The following is an 18,258-nucleotide window of genomic DNA, read 5'->3' as shown; positions in this document are numbered from 1 at the left end:
GTGGTGTCCGACCCTCAGAGACCCCATGGACTGCAGCCCACCAGGCTCCTCCATCCATGGGATTTTCCAGGCAAGAATACTGGAGTGGGGTGCCATTGCCTTGACTTTCCATAAACCCTACTTGGTTTCTTCCCTCCTTGACTCACGAAAGAAAGGTCATCAGGACACATATTTCACCACCTGCTTTTTGTACATTTCCTATCTTCTTCCCACAATTCACCAAAGACCAGAAGAGATGAACTTTCCTCATCTTCTTCCTGTCTGAATGGGACTCATCTATGTCTGAGCCTCAGTTTACCCTGTGATGTCATCTGCCATCTATCATTCTCTGGCCTCTAATGACAGAATCATAATGTAGCGAGCAGATGAACACAGACTCATGGGTTTAATATCTTTAAGATGGACTATTTATCACAGAAATGAAACTGTTGATAAACAAGGCAAAAGGAAAGGTGAAGATACCTTAAATATCTCCTATCCTTTACCTCTTGTTGTTCTCCTTACGTATTCTAGGATAAACATGGTGAAAAGGGTAACTGGAGAAAGACTGGGCATAAGGAGGAAAAGGGAAATATATATAGAAGAATTAAAACTCTAGTACTAATAGGAACAAACTAGAATAATGATTGGATGTTGGAGTATAGGAAGAAGAGAAAGTGAGGAAGAAAAGGGACATATATATATATACTGACTCGTCTTGAAGATGCACAAGCTGTATTAGTTTTATGATTTTAAACCAGACAGTATTAAAGTCAAGTGGACCTCATTAAGCCCTGGCCTGTGGCTCTCAGATCTTATTTTTCTTGGCATGTACTATGAAATGTGTGAAGAGAAGAGTTGTAAGGTAGTCACAAGCATTTTTGGCAAAATGGAGAAAATACAATGACATGTTAATATAGTTAATTGAGATTGTCCTGTATTCAATTATGAGACTGTCTTTTATTCTGTCTTCTTATATCCTTTTCTTATATAAAATGCAGTTAGTAGTAGATGGAAATACTCAATAGTTTTTTGCTTTTGTCTTCGAGAAATAATTGCTGGTTACCATGACTTGATGGAAACTTTTTATGGGTTGAAGAAATATTAAACTCTGGAAACTTCCATCTGGGTTCTTGCACCCCTATGAGAGAGAGCTTCTTGAGGGTTCTCCAAATAGCTAACATGTATCAAAATAGTATTCACTGAACTTTTCCTCCATTGGAGGAACTGGGGCTAGGAGAACTCAAGACACTTGTCCAAGCAAGTCTGTCACAAAGCAGACAAACATAGGGGCCAAATTCAAAGCATAAGCTCTTCAGGGGAAAGGATAGGGAGTGTGGGATGGATGTGTACACATTGCTATATTTAAAATGGATAACCAACAAGGACCTATTGTATAGCACAGAGACCTCTGCTCAGTGTTATGTGGCAGCCTGGATGGGATGGGATTTTGGGGGAGAATGGATACATGTATATGTATGGCTGAGTTCCTTTGCTGTCCTCCAGAAACTATCACAACACTGCTAATTGGCTATCCTCCAAAACAAAATAAAAAGTTGAAAAAAGAAAAAGCACAGGTTCTTGACCAACAGGGACACTATTTCATCCTTATTCTATATTGTACGGCCCTGGAATAAGTAACTATGCTATTATCTGGTCTATTATATTTTTTTCATTTCTTTTTTGATTCACTTCAATATTTGTGCTATATGATCGAATAATTCTAAATCTAATACATGCAAAACAGAACTATAAAAATTAGTCTAAGTATATGAAGTTAGGGGGTACAAGAGAGGGAATAAGAAATAAAGAAAATTACAGAACATGTCTGCAAAATGTATAAAGGAAAAAATATATAAATTTCCTCCACAATGGTATTCCCTCATTGACCATGCACCACAGCTGAAAGCTCAATACACAGCTTCTTACCTCTTTGCTCCGCTCCCCACTCCCTCCAGCTCTTTCTTTGCATTTCTGTCTTTGTCTCAGTGTGTTTCTTTCCCTTTACCTGTGTGTGTATATATTTTTTTAAATCAGACTGTTGACCAATTATTTTTGGTATTGTGAATTTTGAAGAGGACAAAGAAGGGAAGAGGATTGCCAAGCCTCTAATTAAATGAACCCTAAAGCTCTGACAGACTGTTCTTGTCACTTAAATTTATAAACCACTGAGAGCCAATAAACACTTAGCTGGCTATAGACATTTAAAAATACAATTAAAGAAAAATCAGTTCATTTTTGTCAACTTGTGGAAGCTTTGCTAATCCTTGTTTCCCAATGAGACACACAAACTTTAAATTCACACATTTCCAAAGGAGTCAGATTTAGTACTTACCTGGTTAAAAAAAAAAAAAAAAAGTGGCTTCCCTTATGGCTCAGCTGGTAAAGAATCCACCTGCAATGCAGGAGACCTGGGTTTGATCCCTGGGTTGGGAAGATCCCCTGGAGAAGGAAAAGGCTACCCACTCCAGTATCCTGGCCAGGAGAATTCCATGAACTGTATGGTCCATGGGGTCTCAAAGAGTCGGACTTGACTGAGGGACTTTCAGTTTCACTTTGGTTAAGTGCATTATTTGGAGCCATAGATGTATTTTATAATTTTTCAGTTTTATCATTAAAATTCTGGTAATATCATGGAAAAAAATAAACAGTAACAAAACACTACCATACTTGGGACTGTAGAATGGGTTTGCTGTCACTGAAACTTTCATTTCTGAATTCAATTAAATACTGTTGAAGCTTGTAAAATTTTCAGTCTTTTGTGACCATATTTGAAACTGCATTCATGCAATTTTTTAAAGAACATAGTATTATAAGGAAATTACAGTCCCTTATGTTTGTAAATAACACAGTAACATTCTTGGGAGCTAGAGAAATAGGTTGGGATACTTTCCCCTATATTAAAAGGCTGTAGAGAACCACACTTTTTGATTTTTGAGATGTGTTTCTGCTTTTTTTTTATTCTGGAAACTAAAATGTTATTTCCTTTGTGAAGCTTATTTAACTCATTTAGGTAGGTTTTGTCATTCTCTGTGTTTCCTCTGATTTGGTTCATATACCTACCCTAGATCTTATTACCTAGTACTTTGAAGTTCCTTTCCATTTTATTTCCTTAACTATAAATTATTTGAGTATGCATTTAGCTCTACATTCAGAGTATTTAGCACATGCCTTGACTCTTAATAAAGTGTTAAAAAAAACATTTGGTATGAACAAACTAAAAAGACAACCCACAGAATGGGAGAAAATATTTGCAAACAAAGTGACCAACAAGGGATTCATGTCCAAAATATACAGCGCACATATAGTTCTATATAAAAAAGAAATCCCCATCAGAAAATGGGCAGACTTCTCTGGTGGGACAGTGGATAGGTATCTGCCTGCCAATGCAGGGGACTCAGGTTTGATCCCTGGTCCGAGAAGATTCCACACGCTGCGGAGCAACGGAGTCTGGTGCCACAGCTACTAAGCCCCCACTATGAGCCCGCAGGTCACAGCCACTAAAGCCTGTGTGCCTAGAGCCTGTGCTCCACAGAAGAAAAGTCCCACAGTAAGTATGGAAAGAAAAGCAGTGAAAAACTCTAGCAGGGAGGAAGCTCCCATTCCTGTAGCTGAGAGTTGAGAGCTTATCGGAAGAAATGTCAGAGGCCTAAAATCTGCCTCTTATTTACAAACAAGCAAACAAACAAACAATAGACCAAACAAAATAAAACAAAAACTCTCCAACAGCCAAGAAAGGGGTCTGAGGAAACAAACATTATCCCAACAGAAAAGGTATCTAAAATAGTTAGATTTTTTTTTTTTTTTCATGTTTGATTGGCTGGGGAGCTGGGAAACACTGGATGGATATTTCAGTTTTACTTGTTTATCTGAGAAGTCAATCTAAGTATAAATAAAACTGTGACCTTTTAATTCAGTTTGTTTCCCATTAACAAGACCAAGAAAATCTGGGCATAGAATGTTATTTTTAAAGAAGAGAACAAAAATTCTTATTAGAAACATTTCAATTGAACTGCAGTGGGAGTTCTAAGGATGCACTAACTCACATTCCCACAAACAAATTTTCTGTTAAAATCCTTTGTGTGTATTTCTCAATCTATAAGACATTCAGGTGACTGCATCCTTTTAAACAAATCTTATATAAAATAAGATTATATGCATACAATGTTAATTTCATGATCATGAACTTCTTATTGCTTCTAATTGCAAAATTCAGACTCAAATTGAAGAAAGTAGAGAAAACCTCTGGGCCATTCATGTATGATGTAAATCAAATCCCTTGTGATTATACAGTGGAAATGACAAATAGATTCAAGGGATTAGATCGGAGAGACAGAGAGCCTGAAAACTATGGACAGAGATTTGTAACACTGTACAGGAGGTGGTGATCAAAAGCATCCCCAAGAAAAAGAAATGCAAGAAGGAAAAATAGTTTTCTGAAGAGGCCTTACGAACAGATGAGAAAAGAAGAGATGCTAAAGGCAAAGGAGAAACGGAAAGATATACATAAGTGAATATAGAGTTTCAAAAAATAGCAAGAAGAGACAAAGAGCCTTCTTAACTGAACAATGCAAAGAAATGGAGGAAAACAATAGAATGGGAAAGTCTAGAGATCTCTTAAAGAAAATTGGAGATACCAAGGGAACATTTCATGCAAAGATGAGTACAGTAAAGGACAGAAGTGGCAAGGACCTAACAGAAGAAGAAGAGATTTAAGAAGAAGTGTCAAGAATAATACACAGAACTGTTCAAAAAAGTCCTAATATCAGGATGACCATGATGGTGTGATCACTCACCTAGAGCCAGACATCCTCGAGTGTGAAGTCAAGGGGCCTTAGGAAGCAGTACTACAAACATAGCTAGTGGAGTTGATGGGATTCTAGCTATTCCAAATCCTGAAAGATGATGCTGTGAAAGTGCTGCACTCAATATGCCAGCAAATTTGGAAAACTCAGCAGTGGCCACAGGACTGGAAAAAGTCAGTTTTCATTCCAATCCCAAAGAAAGGCAATGGCAAAGAATGTTCAAACTACCACACAATTGCACTCATTTCACATGTTAGCAAGATAATGCTCAAAATAGTTCAAGCTAGGCTTCATCAGTATGTGAACCGAGAACTTCCAGATGTACAAGTCAGATTTAGAAAAGGCATAGAAACTAGAGATCAAACTGCCAATGTCTGTAGGCTCATAGAAAAAGCAAGAGAATTTCAGAAAAAAACATCTACTTCTGCTTCTGTGACTATGCTAAAATCTTTGATTGTGTGGATCACAAGAAACTGTGGAAAATTCTTAAAGAGAAGGGAATACTAGACCAGATTACCTGGCTCCTGAGAAACCTGTATGCAGGTTAAGAACCAACAGTTAGAACTGGACATGGAACAATGAACTGGTTCAAAATTGGGAAAGGAGTACATTAAGGCTGTATGCTGTCACTATGATTATTTAATTTATATGCAGAGTACATCGTGCAAAATGCCAGACTTGATGAATCACAAGCTGGAATCAAGATTGCCAGGAGAAATATCAATAACCTCAGATATGCAGATACTACTACCCAAATGGCAGAAAGCAAAGAGGAACTAAAGAGCCTCTTGATGAAGGTGATAGAGGAAGTAAAAAAGCTGGTTTAAAACTCAATATCATAAAACTAAGATCATGGCATCTGATCCGATCACTTTGCGGCAAATAGATGGAGGGAAAAAATACACACAGTGGCAGATTTAATTTTCTTGGGCTCCAAAATCACTGTGCATGATGATTGCAACCATGAAATGAAAAGACACTAGCTCATTGGAAAAAAAGCTATGACAAATGTAGATAGTATATTAAAAAGCAGAGACACCACTGTGCCCACAAAGTCCCTTTAGTCAAAGCTATAGTTTTTCTAGTAGTCATGTTCATATGTGAGAGTTGGTCCATAAAGAAAGCTGAGCACTGAAGAACTGATGCTTTCGAACTATGGTGCAGAAGACTCTTGCGAGTCCTTTGAACTGCAAGGAGATAAAACCAGTCAATCCTAAAGGAAATCAACTCTAAATATTCATTGGAACGACTGATGCTGAAGCTCCAATACTTTGGCTACTCATTGGAAAAGACCCTGAGGCTGGGAAAGATTGAGGGCAGGAGGAGAAGGGGGCGACAGAGGATGAGATGGTTGGATGGCATCACCGACTCAATGGACATGAGTTTGAGCAAACTCCAGCATATAGTGAAGGACAGAGAAGCCTGGTGTGCTGCAGTCCATGAGGTCACAAAGAGTCAGGCATGATTTAGTAACTGAACAAGGTAACAATATTAATTTCATAATTGTGATAAATTTATCATGAGTATGTTAGATGTTATCATTAGAGGACTATCAGGTGTAGGGTGCATGTGAATTGAATCATTTCCATGAATTTTGCAACTCTTCTTTAAATTTAAAGCTATTTATTAAAAAAATGAAAAATAACGTAAAGAGATTAGACATTTGAAGCAAGAAGTAACCTAGCTTTTTAGGGACAGCAGAGTTCTAAAATTAGCTCAAGGCCACACTGCAGGCTCGCAGTAGGTACCTGACTCTCAGCTCAGGGCTCTTTCCCCTCTATCCAGCTGCCACTAAGGAGTGACTGTTTCTGCTTCACCTGAACAGTTCACAGTGTGACCTGCCGGTACAAGTCCAGGGAACTCCCTTAGATCACTCTACTTTTCTATAACCAGAAAACACACCAGTGTTAGGTCAGTAAAACTGACCCAACTTTAAAGCCAGAGGTCAGAAGACTTAGTTAGCCAGTTCATTACCTATTTACTCAACATCCAAAGTCAATACCAGTCAATAACTGGGAGTAAAAATGCAGCACCATTAGATGGAAAATGTGAAACATTCACAGACACAATGGTCTGGGCTAATCTATCTGATTATTCTTTCAATTGGTCAGAGGTTCTGCCACAAAGTGTCATTAAAAAAAAAAGTAATAAAAAACTTCCAGAAGAACAGAGGGGCCAAGTGATCACATTCTAGCCTCCTGATTCAGTTCAAGCTATTTCCCATCAACACAACCTAAACAGAGGCAAAAAAAAGACCAGTTTTAGGGATACATAGTAAAGAAGTCTTTTTATGCTTCCTGTAACAAAATGTTATTTCTAGCCACTATAGAATATGCTTATCATTTTAGAATAAATGATGAAAAGCAACAATGTCCTGAAAATTTTTATTTCATTGCACTAAACTTATGTTTTCTTGTACATTTTGGAGGTTTAATTTTTTAAGTCAAATGTCAAGGTTTCCAGAGGTTGTGTGCAGAGGGCAGGAAGTGCATCCACATCTTAGTAGGAGCAAACACTCTGTCCTCAGGTCTTCAGGATATGGATCTCTACAGTGGGCTGATGCTCAGATATAGTTGTCTTTTAGTCGTTTGGTATGATTGTGTTTGTTTTTAACTATAGAAGGTTTATTTTCCTGTTTAAAGCAAAATTAGCCTAAATCCCTATTTCCTAAGTCTTCCAGTAATAGTTTGTTGCATAGAAAAAGTCTGTATGATATTTAGAGTTCAGCTTCTTTTAGACAGCACTTATCTTTGGGCTGATCACTGCAAATTAGTCACTAGTTGTATAAAAAACAGACAGACAAAAATTCCAACACCCTCCTCAAATAAAACTCCCCGCTCCTAAAGAGGACTGCAAAAAAAAGGGAACTGGGCCACCCATTAGTTTGGTTGAAAGAGTTCTTACATTATAGCCACAAGGATTCTGTGCATTTTCAGAGAATGAGCTCCCTCAGAGTTCTAAAATGCAGGTTTGGGGGTGCATTTGCTTAAAAGATTCTAGCTTTAGCACATTAACATGAAACACAGGATCTCATCAACACAGAGTCAGGCAACTTCTGGCCTCTAGAAGCCCTGCTGAAAAGTTATTCCAGTAAAACGTAAAACGTTGCAGTGTGGTGTGTAATTTAAAAAATACAGCCCATAGTACACGAGATTTTGCTCAGAAAAGGTTCTTACTCCCCACTAATTATCCTCTTTCATTGGCCTGATTTATTTCCCTATATTCATAAAGACTCACAGGCTTGGCAAGAATGCTATGGTTTTGTAATGAGGTGATATATTCTCCACTTACTGAGGATGTATTTCTGTTTCAGGAAACACCTGTTCCAATGCGGCTGCTGCTGTTTTAGCAAAATAGAGATCTTGGGATTGGTTGTCAAAGAGAAGATGTGACTTGTGCAACACAGTATATTTGCTTATAGTTGATGTCTTTATGAGAGAGTTATTCAGGGCTCTTTATGGTGATTTATGACTGGTCTTAATTAAAAGAAATATGAGAAATGAAGAAAGCTGATATTCACTGAATTCTTCATGGCTATAAGTCCATGGGGCTGGAGAAGACTTTTGAGAGTCCCTTTGACAGCAAAGAGATCAAACTAGTCAATCCTAAAGAAAATCTACCCTCAATACTCATTGGAAGGACTGTTGCTGAAGCGGAAGCTCCAATACTTCGGCCACCTGATGCGAAAAGCTGATTCATTGGAAAAGACCCTGATAATGGAAAAGGTTGAAGGTAAAAGGAAAAAGGGGCAGCAGAGGATTATATGGTGAGATAGCAGCACTGACTCAATGGACATGAATCTTGGCAAACTGTGGGAGTTAGAGGAGGACAGAGGAGCCTGGCATGCCACAGTCCATGAGGTCACAAAGATTCAGACACAACTTTGTGACTAAACAACAACCTGAGCCCACAGTGAAACTTAAAGTTATATTTGTATCATCATACCATTTTATAGGAGTTTCTTTAGGAGGGCTGGGGGTAGCTCTTGGGTGGTAGGAATGTTTTTTAGGTTATAGCTCTCTCTCTCTCTTTGTCCATCTTTATGTCTATCGTTCTTTTCGTTTTCCATAGTTGTTTGCCATAAGTACATGGCTCTGCAGAGCCCTTTTCTGCTAAAAGCAGCATGTTTATGGATATCTGATCAACACCAGTATATGGAATATCCACAGAACCCAGTCCTAGCACCAAATCATTCCAGAAAATAGCTTGTGTTTTTTATATATATATATATATATAAAGTATTGTATTTACTATTCAGCTTCTTTTAAACACCACACTTCTTTGGGCTGATTAGCACCAATTACTGACTAGTTCTCTAATATGAGAGGATTATCATATCACAAAATACATCATGAAATAAGCATTGCGAATGAATGAATCTTAAATCTTATTACAAGACTGGCAACCTCTTCCTCCAAACTCTAAACTTTTAGTACTCAGAAAAAATTTTCTCTTGGTTGTAACTTATCTTCACATCCTTTATAACCTCTCCCAGTTTATATACTCATGACACTATGACATCATAGGTATTTAAAATGGATCATCAATCAGTTGTACAGAGAGAGCAAATAGCCACTTAATCAATGCAAACCGTAGTCATAAGTTTACCTTAGTTCCTTGAAGGGATCTGCCCTGACATTAGGTGTCTCTATAGATTTAGGGAACACTGTGCCCTCTGCTCCTGCAAACAAAAGAAAAAAGCAAACAGAGGTTGGAGTGTTGGATGGGTCAGCACAATGAATGGAGTTAAATGCGGTGAATCCTTTATACAAACCAATACACACGTATCTGCCACTGGCTCTAGGGCATGTCTCTGTGCTAGGAGAGCATTGAATCAACTCATGCAAGCAGTCTTTGAAAAAACTAGTAACTTCTTTTGAATGTGTTCTTGCTGAGATTAGAGTAAGGTCATGAGGCAAATACCATGTCGACTTAAAAAAAAAGATGCCTAGAAATGGCATAGTCTGAATCTTGTCTCTCATAAAATATTAACAGTTGTCCAGCTGAAAGTGTTTTGAAAACCAGCAACTGGAACTCTGTTACTGCAGCACAGGGCACAAATCACATAACACATATAACAACTAAGCAGTGGGTTAGATGGTGGAGAATACTGTAAGACTATAAGGAATTTGCCTAATGAAAATTAAGCCAATATTTTTCAGCAAATCAAGTTCTACACTATTATCTTGAAATCTTAAACAAAAGAGAACACTATGAGAGATCATTGAAAGTTCAGCACTTTTACAATTTGAGTATTAACATTGATTCCCAACCCAATCTAGACATTTAGCTCTTGATTTTGCCATAAGCTTTTATCTTTACAATTTGTCAACACCAGTTGAATCTTTCCAGCCATAAAGATTGTGATTATCTGATTTGTCCACTCTCAAAGTGTCTTCAAATCATTTAAGCCTCAGTTTATCACAGACAATTGCACTACATATTTGTTTTTCAATTAAACTTAGGCAGTATCCTGTACTCTGAAGTAAAGGTGTTTACTTTTATATGTTCAGTGTACTTCTTTGATACTGTAAGAAGGGGTGGAATAATATCTTGCATTCATGCATGAATTTCAGGAATCCTCTTGCACTGTTATAATGTGTACAAATCCTCCATTAACCACTATTATTCCAAATCCAGGTTTATTCTGACACATACTAATGAGTCTATGACAATGAATTGATTTCCTGGCTTTTGTAGCAACTATGGAAACATTTATTTGATAGGTGTAACAGACCACAAGCAAAATGAGAAAATTTTTTTATTCCATAATACTATATATGGTCATTAAAAGAATATTCTGGTGAATATTATTATTAATGAGATTAATAACATTATTCTGTGAATAATAACTATCATCCTCAGCTAACATTTTTGAGTAACTACCACATTGCTAGATAATGTCATATATATATATATAGTTTATTCACTACAACAAGACCATGAAATTGACAGTTCCAAGTGGCATAGCGGCACTTCATGTGGGGACACTGAAGATCTTTCACTGTCCATAGACACTTTTACTTTCTAAGATCCCAAATCACATCATTTTAAATATATCAAAATGTACCCACAGCCCCATTAAATTCAATTTTCAGTATACATTTTCATAAGAATGTTCAGTTTTATTATGTATGTATTATTTATTTTGCTCCTGTGATTGAAGCTTTACTGTGTTCTTAATAACTGTGATGTTTAATTTTATGTGTCAACTTGACCAGATCAAAGATGTCCAGATATTTGACTAAACATTATTTCTGGATGTGTCTGTGAGGGAATTTCCAGATGTGATTAGGAGTAGCATTTGGATACATGGGCTGAGTAAAGAGTCTGCCCTCTCCAATATGGGTAGGCATCATCCTATCAGATGAGGGTCTGAATACAACAAAGTGGAAGCAGAAGTGTTCAGCCCTTCCTGCCTGACCCTATGAGCGGGAACATTGATCTGCTCTCAGTGATCCTGGTTCTCAGACCTTCAGACCTAGACTGGAATTGACACTACTGACACCCCTAGTATTCAGGCATTTAGACTCAGACTAAACCACACCACTGGCCTTCCTCAAGTCTCCCATTTAACAGACACTGGCTGTGGGACTTCTCAACCTCTGTAAGTATGAGCTGATTTCTTACAGTAAGTCTCTTTCTCTATACAGACCTTATTGGTTCTGTTTCTCTAAAGAACTCTGACTGATGCAGTGACTGAATAAGAATGGGATTGGCACCCCACTCCAGTACTCTTGCCTGGAAAATCCCATGGACGGAGGAGCCTGGAAGGCTGCAATCCATGGGGTCGCTGAGGGTCGGACATGACTGAGCGACTTCACTTTCACTTTTCACTTTCATGCATTGGAGAAGGAAATGGCAACCCACTCCAGTGTTCTTGCCTTGAGAATCCCAGGGACAGGGGAGCCTGGTGGGCTGCCATTTATGGCCTCGCACAGAGTCGGACACGACTGAAGCGACTTAGCAGCAGCAGCAGATTACAAATTACAATGTAGTTTTGTTACATATGTGTTATATTAGGTTTTACAGAATATCCATTTTCCATCTCCAACATTTTTGGGATCTTTTGAGGGGCGCTGTGGAGGCTGCCAAGTAGATAAAACAGGCTTGCAGAACAGGACCATGACTGACACATCAGAAGGCGGCTCTGGGCTGTCTGAAATCCAAGACCATGCCCTCAGCAACCTCTCAGCACCATCTCGCCTGTCACTGAACAACTCTCATCTGCTGGTACTGCAGTTAACAGGCACTTCCCTTTGACATTCTTAGAGATGCTTAGTTCTTAGTCATTTGAACTCTATTTAAAAATGTCTATTTTTCTATGTAATATATGTAATTTAAAGGAACAATTATATGACTCAATAAGGAGAAGAGAACTATTTATTTATTATCTATACTCTCTAGTTTCAGCTCAAATCTCTTTTTCCTCTACCAAGAATTCCATGAAAGCTGCAACAGAAAGAGTATTACTTATTTCCAAATCAGCCATCATTGTCTGACACACTCCCATGGCAATGAACACTGCCCGTGGACAGCTTTCATCATTCGAATTTTTACTAGAATGCTGTGAAGACTCATGTTTCACCTCTTTCTCATGCCCATCATTTTATAAGACCTTTGAAGCCAAAGAAGATCTATGTTGCAACTTCTGCAACTGTGCCAAGCACACACACATAGTATAGCATAGACTTATTCAGACCAATAATCCCAAAACAAAGAATGGCAAGCTCTTATGAACAATGAACCTCAAAAGCTTGGGCCAATTTTATATCCCGTCCAAACTTTGTGCTGACCCTATTTACTTGTCAAGTACAGTAACAAAACTTCATCTGCTACTTTACTTCCTACATCTTGCTGGACTAGGCTCAAGAAGGAATTCCTCTATTGTAGCTGGGGGATCTGAGGTCGGCCACCCTTCTAAATATACATATATAGTATGACAATAGTGCTTCCAGTACCTTACAGATGCTCATTCTCTGTGTTTGTGGAAAGAAAGAACATGGTCTCCTTTGAACAGCTGAGCCTGGGTCCTCAGCTCGCTGACTGCAGTCGCATCTGCTGCACTCCTGGCTAGGAACAAGTCTTGCTCTGTGTCATATCCTCATCATCTGGCACAGTGCAGGTGCTCAACAAATACTTGTAAGATGGCCACAGCACTCATGAGGTACTGAGCACACACTGTTCGGGGTCTACCTTGGAGACACTCATCTCATTTCTTCAACTAGACGAAGCTCAGTGTGGGCAGGGGCAAGGTCCAATAGAGAATACAGCCAGAGCTGACTTTAGATTTCCAAGACTTCTACTGGATTCATTTCAGTAAGTACTGCCACTTCTGTAAGAGAACTAGTTTACAGCTCTAAAACTCCTCATGTCTCACATATTAAATGAATGTCCACAATCGTGACCTAATGCATTTTAACTATGCCTCTAAAATAAGAGTATGCTTATAAAGGAATGCTATTTGGGTTAAATATAAATATTTCTTTAAAGTAAAATACAATCTAAAGGCTTGCATTTTCTTTCACAGACCAAGAAACTTGCTTATCCTGTACATAAGAGAACTGGGGCTAAAGCCATGTTTAGCTTGTGGTCCTATGGCCAGTAAGTGCTAGAGCTGGGCTTCACATCTGGGCATCTGACTAAAGAACCCACGTTTAGCCATGGTGCCCTAGAGTCTTGTTTTCTCAGTGCCAGTCAATGTGGTACTCACTGAAGGCAAGCCAGCAAAACCCAGAGGGGCTAAGCTCTGATAGGTGGAGAAGATGGGTGACTCATAGGCTCTGATGTGGATCAAAGTCAAGGGCATGACACTCAAGCTCCTTGAGCTTCCATCATCCAACCAGATGCCCTTTGATTTTGTTTTTGCTGGACTTCGGCCACAGGGGTCCATATTTCCCATATGCACTGGAGGACGGACTCATGTATATGATTTTCCAGGGGGAAGTAACAAAATCTCTCACTAGCTAAGTGACCATGGACATAAATCTCTCTGATACTCAGTTTTCTTCTCTGAAAAGAAGGGATACTGATAATACCCTCATCTCCCAGGGATCTTGGGACACTAAATGAGATTTCTGGTCCATAGCAATCATCAGATGCTGCTGCTGCTGCTGCTGCTGCTAAGTCGCTTCAGTCGTGTCCAACTCTGTGTGACCCCATAGACGGCAGTCCACCGGGCTCCCCCGTCCCTGGGATTCTCCAGGCAAGAACACTGAAGTGGTTGCCATTTCCTCCTTCAAGGCATGAAAGTGGAAAGTGAAAATTGAAAGTGAAGTCGCTCAGTCGTGTCCGACTCCTAGCGACCCCATGGACTGCAGCCCACCAGGCTCCTTCGTTCATGGGACTTTCCAGGCAAGAGTACTGGAATGGGGTGCCATTGCCTTCTCCAATCATCAGATGACAGTTAATAAAATAATACTACTCTTATGAAAATGTCCATGAACCCTATTCTTTCCTCCTCTTATCTGGGTCCTCTATGACTCTTAAAAATGAAAATTTAAAGCATGTACTAAAACCTAGAAACAATTGCAACTGTCTTCATTTGATCATCAAAAAAACCCTGGAAAAGCAGGACTATTAATTTCTGCTATTATGAAGCTACAATGTAAGATTCAGAGATGTCAAGAAATTTTCCTAGGTCACACTTGAAGAGGGAGAGCCAGGATTTGAATTCTAGCATTTCAGCTCCAAAACCAATGCCCTTGACCCTACTGTACACCCTCATTCAGCAGATTAAGTAACTCTCTACTTGCACATCTTTTATGAAACATGAAAAAACATCCATGTTTATAGTTTCAAGTAACACCTGCTAAATTCCTTAACACTTGTCTTCTAAAAATAATTCTCATGTACAATGAAATGAGATAACACATTTCCAAAAGACCATTTTTTTCCCCAAGTCCTATCCAATTTCTTGTTTTCACACCATTTTTCACTCTCCCAATCTGCAATATCCATCAGGAGGAATTTCCCCATCCCACTCTCTAGCCATTCTTAGATAATAAAGTATTATCAATTTTATTATTTCAAAAAGGTTTCTATTAAAGCCATACCCACTGATTCCTTCTTTGACACAATATAATTTACTGGCAATAAATGTTCATAAACAGTTTGAGTGAAAAATCCATAAAGCCATTTCAGTTTTATTTTAAGTTCCATTTAATATCCCTCAAAAATGATTTCATCAATGTGTTTCCATTAGCTGGTTCTCTGCCCAATAACTTAATTCCACACAATCAATCAGGAACTTATAGAGCATGTGACAGGATCTTTCTAAAGTGTTTTGAATCATCATAAAGATCAGCTCAATGGCTCTTTTTTCCTACTAGCACAGGTAGGGGGTAAACTCACCAAAAAAAAAAAGTCTCTAATGCACTTTGTTGCCATAGTAACAAAAAAGCCAGCTTCCCTTCTCTGGAAAGTATACTTAAGTTCAGAGCCGAGTTTAGTCATGCTTTTCCCTCAAAGTGTTCTGTATGTCAAGAAACCTGAAATCCAGTCCTATCTCTGTAACGCTGGGAAATCACATAACCCTCTGTGGCCCTTGATTTCCTTCACTATAAAATGAGGGGTGGGATAAGAAGTGTCAGAGCTAAACTGTTTTCTCCCCAAATTGAAAATTTTATAAGGTAACAATCTACTCTAAACAGAAGACTGTCTTTAATCACCTTCATTTCCTACCAGGAAAACAGAGCAACCCTGGGGGAGAGAGAGAGAGAGAGAGAGAGAGAGAGAGAGAGAGAGAGAGAGAGAGAGAGAGAGAGAGAGAGAGAGAGAGAGAGAGTGTGTGTGTGTGTGTGTGTGCATGCGCGCGAGCTCAGTTGTGTCTAACTCTTTGCAACGCTATGGACGGTAGCCTGTCAGTCTCCTCTGTCCATGGAATTCTCAAGGCAAGAATATTGGAGTGGGTTGCCATTCCCTTCTCCAGGGTATCTTCCCAGACCAGTGATCGAATCTAAGTATCTTCTGTCTCCTGCATTGGCAGGTGGATTTTTTACTAGTGTGCCCAGCCCTGGAATGGAATACCAAAGAGAAATGCTAAAAATATCTCAGTATTTAAGGAAAAAGGCAAATTAAAGGAGAGAGACATTTGTCCAATTTAAACTGCAATTAATTAGTAGAAATAATCACCAGAAAACAGATTGTAAGAGATAAATGGTAGAGAGCAAAATTTATTGTAGATGAGACTAACTAAAATAAAAACCTGGTTTGTAACTCTTTATTGATCTAAAGCAAATTCAATTTTATAAAAATAATAAACATTAAAATGCCTAAATCTGTACATGCTGAAAACAGCCATGGATTAAATATTAGAAGAAAAATTTAGATTGCAGAAAATTGGACTTGAGAGAAATGTGAGACACAAAAGAAAAAATTACAATGATAGAAGATATAATTAGTAACATTGGAGATCAAGAAATATATGACAAATCAACTTTTTTGTTGTACATGGAAAAGGACTACTGTTACAGGTACCGATTCCAAGAAAGACTTTTAAAATGGGCAGACGTGGTTTATGAATACTATTGGAAAACTGATGAAGGAATTAAACAAGCTGAATGGGTTTGCTCTCCTAAATTCCTTCTTGATATACATTCTTTAATACGGACATAATTATGATGAATGCTTTTGTATTAATGAAAATAGACTGAAAATCATCTTTTTGTTAAAACCATGGAGCTAAAATGTTCAACAGGTTCCATATATGAGTTAAAATATCTGATGATCACTGTTTGAAGTCAAACTGTCCTAAGTTTTCCAATTCCTGTTGCTTGGATAGATATATCCTGATTGACAGTCCTTAATAATAGCCATATTTTACCTGATAAAATAAGGTTCTACTTTTATACCAATACTAGATTATAAAACAGAGAAAGAATGTCAGTCCAAAAAATGGTGATAAGAAAATAGGAGAAAGGAGAAAGGATGATGTGATTTCTTGAAATAACTGAGAACTGGGAAACCAAAGACCTGATTCTCCATAAGCTTATAGCTGACCTTTGGCAATTTAGCCTTAGGTGTTGTTTCCCCATTTGTTATACAAAGTAGGGGTGGTGACTAGATGAGGCCACCTCCAGTCCTGCTATTTTACAAACCTCTAGATAACCTTGTTGGATGAACCCAATGGCCCAGAGGGGCAGGGTGGGTAAGCTTGATAAGCCCAAACTTAAATGTATTTAACAAATATGTATTGAGCAGGGCACTGTAGAGGTGAACTAGAGAGACATGGAGCTTATAGACCAATAGAATGTAGTATATTCCAGGAGGATACAATGGTGAGTTTAAAGATCAGTAATTAAATAATCTCAGAAATAAAATATACTAGTAACAAATGCTGATAAATGACTTGAAAGGAAAATGAAACATGTCTTTGAAAGTAAAGAACCTGGAGCCACAGGTTGGTCTGGCAGGTGTGTTTCCCGGAAAAGGGGAAGTTTTGCTGATATTTAAGTGTTTAGTAATGACCTAGTCAAGACAGGGAAAAGATTACACAAACATGGTAGGGTAGGGAAGCTGAGGTCAGTAAGGAAGATTGGTGTCACCAGCCCATATTTATCACAGGTGAGCAGTGTGGAATGACACTGGAGAGAGAGGTTGGCTCAGATAATGCAGAGCCATGGTGAAGGTATATATATCTATGTATGTGTGTGTGTGTAAATGTATATTTTTAAATATATAATGTACATACATTTTATATATTATATATAGATTATACATATATATAATATGGTGATATGGTGGCCAAATATATATGAAATGGGGATGTCTCATGGTGAAAGTATCAAGCAGACCTGAGCAAGTTGGCATTTTTCAAAGATTGCGGTGGCAGCATTTTATGGTCGGCATATTTGTGTCCCCCTAAAAGTCACATGCTCCAACTGTAACCCTCACCAGAACTCAACCATGCTGGTACCCTGGTTTCAGCCCTCCCAGCCTTCAGAGCAGTGAGAAATAAATGTCTTGCTGTTTAAGCCACCCAGTCTCTGGTATCTGTTTTAACAGCCTGAGTTGTCTGAGACACTGTATTGTGGAAAAGACACTTGTGGAGGGCAAAGGTATATGAGGCAAAGCAGGGCAGACATGATAACAGGCGGCACTAAAGAACTGGCAGTCAGGTGGAGAAGTGCGGATGAGTTAGGAGATATGTTGAGAGGAAAACCAATGGGATCTAGTGAGGTGCTGGATAAGAGGGAGACAGGATGACCACAGGGCCCAATGGAACAGCTGAAATTGTGGTCAAAGCCAAGTGATTAATACCCAAAGCCAGCTGTGCCCAAGGCAACCTCACACTTCTCCAATAAAATCTAGCTTCTTTGACATTTGATATGTTAACTGTAATAGCAATTGCCTTTACTCAATAACAGAAGTTGCTCTGCATCCAACTGTATTTTTCCTGTGGAGGTACAGGTAACGTGACAAAGAAAAATTTAAGTCTCTTATAGAGCTTATAAGCACTAAAAGAAAACTATGA

At 38.5% G+C, this 18,258-nt stretch overlaps 1 protein-coding gene across 5 annotated transcripts in view; it reads right to left on the bottom strand.

Moving 5' to 3' along the window:
* Positions 1-18,258, bottom strand: part of SGCD (sarcoglycan delta) — a 1,108,732-nt gene that overhangs the window by 107,662 nt on the left and 982,812 nt on the right. For all 5 annotated transcript variants that reach the window (XM_061424150.1, XM_061424148.1, XM_061424147.1 and 2 more), the window contains one exon: positions 9,393-9,465. In XM_061424150.1, the coding sequence (XP_061280134.1) occupies positions 9,393-9,465 (73 nt within the window). The remainder of the gene's footprint in view (positions 1-9,392; positions 9,466-18,258) is intronic.

This window comes from Bos javanicus, chromosome 7 (genome assembly GCF_032452875.1).
Source record: "Bos javanicus breed banteng chromosome 7, ARS-OSU_banteng_1.0, whole genome shotgun sequence".
Taxonomy (NCBI): Eukaryota; Metazoa; Chordata; class Mammalia; order Artiodactyla; family Bovidae; genus Bos; species Bos javanicus.
Note: the sequence above shows the minus strand (reverse complement) of the source record. Positions and strands in the feature narration are given on the sequence as shown.